A 7,715-nucleotide genomic window follows, 5' to 3' on the forward strand; every position below is an offset into this window, starting at 1 on the left:
GATGGAGGTTGGGTGGGGGGGGGGGAGGCAAGATTATCATTGAAGTTATCCTATTATAATATGGGGTGGGGGATGGCCCTTCTTTTCTCCAAAGGCTTTGTGGGATAAACAGCTCTGAACTGGTTCCATTAGTACTTGACTCTTCCTGTGCAATTTCCATAACACCTCCAAATAAATTTCCTGTCTGGTTCATACCAGCGGTGGGATTCAAATAATTTAACAACCGGTTTTCTGCCCTAATGACCATCTGGGTAGGTGGGGCTCAGTGGTCATGTGGCTGGGTGTGCTTGGCCAACTCAAGGTCACTCAGGTCGATGGGCGCTTCGCCTTAGCTGTTACAATGTAATAAGGGTTAACCGGAGAGGCAGTTTCTGTAATCAGGTCAATAAAGATTAGGCTAGAAACTAGAATGTTTCCTTCCTGCCTTCCTTACAGGATTAGCCCTGTAAAGTGGAAAAAAACAAAAGAAGATTTCTTCCAAAAATTGGTTCTCTGAACTACTTAGAAAGTTACCAACCGGTTCTCCCGAATAAGTGCGAACTGGCTGAATCCCACCACTGGTTCATACTGACAGTTCACACCTTCAGAAATTACTCAGATGGAGTTTGGAGTCCTGTGGCAAAGAGGTTCTTTCACCTCTCCAATTCCTAGGAGTCAGAAGTCATTTTGAAGATTGACTTGTCCTCACCTGGTCCCACGGAGTTAGATGGAAGTTAGCCACTGACCCTCTCCCAACCCATTCACTCAAGAAAATGAGCTGTGGTGGTGCAGTGGTTAGAGTACAGTACTGCAGGCTACTTTCGCTAATCACCGGCTGCCTGCAATTTTGCAGATCGAATCTCACCAAGCTCAAGGTTGATTCAACCTTCCATCCTTCCGAGATGGGTAAAATGAGGACCCAGATTGTTGGGGGCAATATACTGACTCTGTAATAGCAATAGCAATAGCAATAGCAGTTAGACTTATATACCGCTTCATAGAGCTTTCAGCCCTCTCTAAGCGGTTTACAGAGTCAGCATATTGCCCCCAACAACAGTCTGGGTCCTCATTTTACCCACCTCGGAAGGATGGAAGGCTGAGTCAACCCTGAGCCGGTGAGATTTGAACAGCCGTACTGCTGAACTGCAGTCAGCTGAAGTAGCCTGCAGTGCTGCATTTAACCACTGCGCCACCTTGGCTCTGCTTAGAGGGGACTGTAAAAGCACTATGAAGCGGAATGCTATTGCTCTTCGTTTTAATTAAATTTGTAAACCAGCAATAAGACAATCCTTATAATTCCCATCACTGTTATAATCACTCCAAGTCATGGTTGGCACGTTGCATTTTTCTCCCAAATTCCAAATAGCAAGGAGAAAATCCTTGACTCTTATCTCAACTTATCAATAATAATAATATATAATGAATAATATCAACTTATTTTTTTTTACTTCTTTCAAAACAACCCAACAGATTTTTGTTGGTTTTCCTTTGTTACCTTCCTTCAAAAAAAAAAAAAAAAACAGGAAAAGAAAGAGTACCATTCCATGGGAAAATGTCACTAAATTTCTAAAAAAAATGTATTTCTTTTAAAGATGTACTTCAATTCTACGCTAACCGACTCCTCTAAACTTCTGAAACCACTTCTAGTCTTTGCTTTTATCATCTGCGGAATTATATGTGGCCTGACACGCATCACCCAGTACAAAAACCACCCAGTGGATGTTTATTGTGGTTTTTTAATTGGCGGTGGAATTGCCATCTACTTGGTGAGTAGAATGCCAGAGTTCAGAATTGCCTACATGTCTTATAAATTAAGAGGTTTTATGTGGTTTTAGATGTCTCGTGTACATTATTCAAATTGGCTCTCTACAATGCGCTTCTAAAAATGAACAGATGTCCTTGAAAAATGGAAAGGGCACCGATAATCTATTCATAAGATAACATAATGTATTTAGGGTTCTCTAAGCCTACATGGGCAACCTTGAGCAAATCAATCTCCCTCTTTAATATGAAATTGGTGAAGTCTGGAGCAAAACTACATGTGCCTCTTCATGACAAGCTGCCCCATGTAGAGCTCTGGGAATCATGGATGGGATATCATGGTGCTTACTATAACCTAGTTCCCATTGGTCTTTTTATTTATTTTTTTGTATCGGTAGATAATTTTACAGCAAGAGTAACTGGAAAGTGCTATTTCCTCCTGTTTTTTCTCCCCAGAAATTATTAGTGCATGGAAAGTTGGCTCACTGCAAAGTGTCAAACTTTTTTGATTTCAAAGGATTCCCATTTGAGCCCATGTAGATATCCTTGAAACAATGAAAATGCTCACTGATGACTCTTATTGACGGCAGCTTATTCCCTGTGCTCCTACTAAATTGCTGGACTAATTTGATTCTGGTTTTCTTCCTCTGTATTAACCCTTTCATAAAGCTGGCAGACTCAAAAAGGCCTATCCGTTTAAACACTTCTGAAATTGGTCCGAGATATTACAGCTTTTTCTTAAGGAAAGAAATGTGATAAAGGAGTGGAGATATGCATGGATGTCTTTTTATGTTCTTTCGCTTATTCCAGCTGCTGATGAAGCTGTTCCTTAGGGATTTTAAGACAGAAACAGGGTTCCTAAGACATGGGCAGATCCAGATAATTGCTAGGAATATGTGTGTTCCCACTACGAAAAAAATATATTAGCAAATATATATGATGGCAAACCTATGACAGGCATGCAAGCCATCGCCCCAGCTCAGGTCCACCAAGCATGTGTGTGCTCCTCCCGCTGGCCAGCTGATTTTTGAGTCTCTGCTGTGCGTACATGGGGGGGCAGAGCCCATGCGGGAAGTGCACACACATGCATGAGGGGGATCACACACACACATGCATGGGGGTTGGGGGAAAGGCGGGGGGGCAGTGCACCCCTCACAGCCCATTTTTGCTCCCAGGAGGCTGCAGGAAGGCCTACTAGGCCCAAAACAGGTTGAGGGCGGCCCCATGCGCATGTGCAGGGCAATGTGGTAGGTGGAGGTGTCATGTATGTATTGCATTATGGGTCCACGCGCTTTCAGCACGTGACAACAAAAAGTTTAGCCATCACTGTATTAGCTGATACATTCGTGACCCGGCAAAAGCGCGGACGGCAAAAGCGCAATCGACAAAATCGCGCCTTTGACGTCATCACAGCGCGACGAAAAAGATCGAAAAATTCAAATAAAAATTAATAAAAATTAAATTAAAGCAAGCCGATTCACATAAAGGTAAGGGTTAGGGTTAGGGTTAGGGTTAGGTTAAGGGTTAGGGTTAGCTTTAGAGCGTTAGCGTTAGCGTTAGGGTTAGGTTAAGGGTTAGCGTTAGGTTTTTTGTTACTTTAACGGTTAGGTTTAGGGTTAGGTTTAGGGTTAGGTTAAGAGTTAGGTTTAGGGTTAGGTTTAGGGTTAGGTTTGGGGGGCTTAGGGTAAGGTTTTCGCTTTATTTTTACATTTTTTGAACTTTTTCGTCGCGCTGTGATGACGTCACAGCGCGCTTTTGTCGAGCGCGATTTTGTCCTACGCGCTTTTGTGGTGGAACCGATACATTAGCAGTTTTAAGAGTTCATTCCATACCTACAACACTTGAGAAATTTAACTATCCTTTGCTGAAGTGTTTATAAAAATTTACTTTTCCATAAAAGGGTTCTGTTTTCCCCCCTTCAAATACCAGGGTCTGTATGCTGTGGGGAACTTTCTGCCAAGTGAAGACAACACGTTCAATCATAACGTACATAGAGAGCCATTGAAACCTTTGCCTGACCTAAGCCAAGACCCCAATCGAATTTTACCAGGGAAAAACGGTAGTGGAAACGATGTGATCGCCACTCATCACGTGGAGAACATGTTGAGCAGGAACCACAGAGACACTGGCTCCTTGACAAACCTTAAGAGAGCGAATGCTGACGTAGAGATTATAATGCCGCGAAGTCCGATGGGAAAGGAAAACATGGTCACATTCAGCAACACCTTGCCAAGAGTCAACACACCTGCGGTTGACGAATCAGCTCGACGGAACGTGTCCATACATGCCTCCATGGATTCCGCCCGCTCGAAACAAATCCTCTCTCAATGGAAGAACAAGAACGAAAGTCGGAAGCTGTCCCTGCAGGTGATTGAAACCGATTCTGGACAGTCGCCGCCGAGGGCCATTGAAATGAGGTCAAGCTCTGAGCCATCTAGAGTGGGCGTTAATGGAGATCACCATGGTCCAAGCAATCAGTACCTGAAAATCCAGCCCGGTAGCATGCCAGGATGCAACAGTGTTGGCCTATCTGGGGGACCGAGAGTTTCCATTCAGTCACGTCCAGGATCTTCCCAGCTCGTGCACATCCCTGAAGAGACCCAGGAAAATGTCAATATGTCTCCCAAAACGAATTCTGCTCGAGCGAAGTGGTTAAAAGCTGCCGAGAAGAGCGTTGGGTGCAGAAGCAATAGCCAGCCAAGGATCATGCAGGTCATAGCCATGTCAAAGCAACAAGGAGTCCTTCAGGGCAGCCCAAAGGGCTCTGATGGCGGTACAGTCACCTGTACGGGATCGATCCGCTACAAAACCTTGACAGATCACGAACCGAGCAGCATTGTAAGGGTAGAGGCCCATCCTGAGAATAGCCGCCCCATCATCCAAATGCCATCCGAAGGAGAAGGCAGCGGCTCCTGGAAATGGAAAGCTCCGGAGAAAGGAAGCCTACGCCAAACGTATGAGCTCAACGATCTCAACAGAGACTCCGAGAGCTGCGAATCTTTGAAAGACAGTTACTGTACTGGGGATCGGAAAAGAAGCAACATCGAGGGCAGCGACCATCACCATCACGGGATCACCACAATCAGAGTCACCCCTGTAGAAGGCAGCGAGATCGGCTCAGAGACCCTGTCCATTTCCTCTAGCCGTGACTCGACACTTCGGAGAAAAGGTAACATCATTTTAATACCCGAAAGAGGCAGCAGCCCGGAGAATACCAGGAATATCTTCTACAAAGGAACATCTCCAACAAGAGCTTACAAAGAATGAGGGCTGGTGCTTCGGCCAAAAACAACAAACGCCACTAAAATCAATACTGTTTGGGTGCAAGCGTTGCACTCTCTTTATTTTTAGAGCTGATGCCGAAATATTCTTGATGTGCCAACTATTGACCATCAGCCTGACTGTTTATGGATGTTGCTGATGTGTAGTGATTGTGCATGAATTTGTGAATTTCATGTCGCGGGGGGAAAAAAAGCACAATGCAAGAACCTAGTGAAGGGGAGCAAGCTTTTGTTTTCAGAATCAAAATGTTTTTCCAGTAGGATCTGTGTCAGCCAAAAGAGCGGTCTTAAATCTAGACCGCTTATTTCCTGAATGTGCCAACTTTTCAACTTATCTATTTCATGGTCAAAGGGAAGCAATTTTTTTAAAAAAAAAATAAGCAAAAGCTGTACCAGAGTTGTACTAAATCTTTGCGGGTTTTGCACCAAAATTTAATACCAAACGGTGCTGATTCTAACTTTACATTTTTAGAAAACTTCTAACTCCTGTGCAGCTCTCTAAACACAATACATTTTGATGTGCGAGTTCTTTCCAAGTATCCTAGCTGAAAACACCATGCTAACTGCATTCATTTAGAATAGAAAAATATCAAGAATCAATACAGCTTTGCTATAGTGCAGTTTTCATCTCAAATGATTGCAAAAGTTTTGTGTAGTTCTTTGAAAGATTTTTCTTGAGCCAAAAAAAAAACGACAACAACAAAAAAAAACCAGAAACAATAGGTGATATTCCATGAAAATTGAATAATTCTTTTTCCTCTTGAGTTAGTTTAGTTTTGCTTTTCTCCAAACTTTATTCCGTTGCAGGTGCTATAGAGAATAGATGCGGCTTTTTAACCAGATAGCTTGGGATTAATTTAAATATTGTGATTATTATTATTTTTTGGAAGATAGGGATCTCTTACGGCACTAATTCGAATTCTTCATTTTGAACAGGGTTCTCAGTTTGCTTCATGGCTTACATTTTTCTTTTTTCAGTTCATCGTTGGTTAGCTAGCACTTCACTCTGATCACTGCCACTGTGTTGTAACAGTGCAAATAAATCTTACAAGTCAGATTGCCTAATCAATTAGCAGGCGTGGCCTTAAACATAGGAACATCACAGACAAGACAAAGGACCCCTGTTATTCTTTTCCCCAAAAACTGGGCTGTACTTCTGCTTCCAGAAGTGACCCGAATTTAATGAAGGAGCATGATTGGAAGATCCAAGCAATCATAATAGGCTTACCTTAATCTCCCATGGCTGGTAAAATAGTCAGAGGAAATGAGAACTGAAATTAAGTTGCTGAATCCTCTCCCGTATGACAGTTTGCTATCTAAAGTGCTTAAAGCCAGATTACATTAGATCAACTATCCCCCTTTCATCTGCATCAGTGTTGAACCTCTGCCTCCCTCTGAGTTCCTAATATACCAAAAAGAATTTAATAGTTCTGATGTCAGTGGAAGCAACGGCTGAGTTAACTTGTAGCTGACTACCTGGTAGCCTGTGACAATATTGGATAGCTCTCCTATCCAATAGGTGGGTTGGTCTTGTTATTTGGGGACAACCGCAGATAAAATCGATCCTCGCGCTCACACAGAGAAATGGTTCTCTTGGTCCACAGGTGTCAAACTCGATTGCATCGTGTGATGTATCATGACGGGTTTTGCGTTTGTGGAGCTGGGGTAGGCGTGGCCTGCACGTCATGCCTCTGACCTGTGGGCCACCAGGTCGACACCTCTGTCTTAGTCAGAATAGAATAGAAAATGACCCTTCAACTCCTTGTAGCGTGTTCATCAATCAGTGTTTTTTTTTTAAATGCCATGCCCAGTAGTAATCATCAAACAAATATAAAGGTACTGCATTGTGCTACCACTACCCATATTCAGTTAACATAATTTTCAATTAGGAATATAATTCTTTTTCCCTTACGATGAACACATCTTGAAGCTGCAAGATGCTGCTGAAGTCCCACCCAACCAGAGGTGGGTTCCTACCAGTTCGCACCTATTTGGTAGAACCGGTTCGTCAAATGTACTGAACTGGTTAGAAGAGGTTCCACCAGTGGACCCGGAAAGCAGGCCACACCTACAAGAGGTTCCAAAAAATTTTGAAACCCACCACTGCCACACACAGACACACACACACAGACAGACAGACAGACAGACATAGAAAGAGAAAGGAAGAAATAAATAAACAAAAAAAGAAAAAAGAAATAAAAAGAGTGAGAGAGAGATGAAAGAAAAAAAGGGACAGAGAGACAAAAGGAAAGAGAGAGAGAGAGAAAGAAAAAGAAAGAAAGAAAGAAAGAAAGAAAGAAAGAAAGAAAGAAAGAAAGAAAGAAAGAAAACACATGGCTGGCAAGCCACTCCCACAAAGGAGGCCACACCCACAGAGTAGGTTCCAAACAATTTTGAAACCCACCACTGCACCCAACCAGGAAGAAAACTGGCCAAATGAAATGGGTTATCATGTGTGTGTGTGTGTATCAAAGGATTTCCTAGAATAAATAAATTATGGACAAATTGATTTATTTGGGGTCCATGTGTCATCCTATGTTCGTTTTTGACCTCACAAGCCACATCTCTATAAATTCTTTCATCCTGCGTGGACATTTCCAATTAAATAGGTTCTTAGAAAAGACATTTGTTATTTCCCCATAAAATAGGCATCTTAAACCTGTTTTTAAGCTAATAAAACTGCCAGCATATTCA

At 42.7% G+C, this 7,715-nt stretch overlaps 1 protein-coding gene across 1 annotated transcript in view; it reads left to right on the forward strand.

Annotated features, from left to right (window-relative positions):
- The window catches only part of PLPPR4 (phospholipid phosphatase related 4), a 52,373-nt gene extending 45,293 nt beyond the window's left edge, over positions 1 to 7,080 (forward strand). The window contains exons 6-7 of the mRNA XM_087719297.1: positions 1,572 to 1,745; positions 3,670 to 7,080. Of these exons, the coding sequence (XP_087575423.1) occupies positions 1,572 to 1,745; positions 3,670 to 5,007 (1,512 nt within the window). The 3' untranslated portion in view covers positions 5,008 to 7,080. The remainder of the gene's footprint in view (positions 1 to 1,571; positions 1,746 to 3,669) is intronic.
- The last annotated feature ends 635 nt before the right edge of the window (positions 7,081 to 7,715 follow it).

Source organism: Thamnophis sirtalis, unplaced genomic scaffold (genome assembly GCF_051295495.1).
Source record: "Thamnophis sirtalis isolate CommonGarterSnake01/CBP01778 unplaced genomic scaffold, rThaSir2_p1.2 scaffold_7, whole genome shotgun sequence".
In the NCBI taxonomy this organism is placed as follows: Eukaryota; Metazoa; Chordata; class Lepidosauria; order Squamata; family Natricidae; genus Thamnophis; species Thamnophis sirtalis.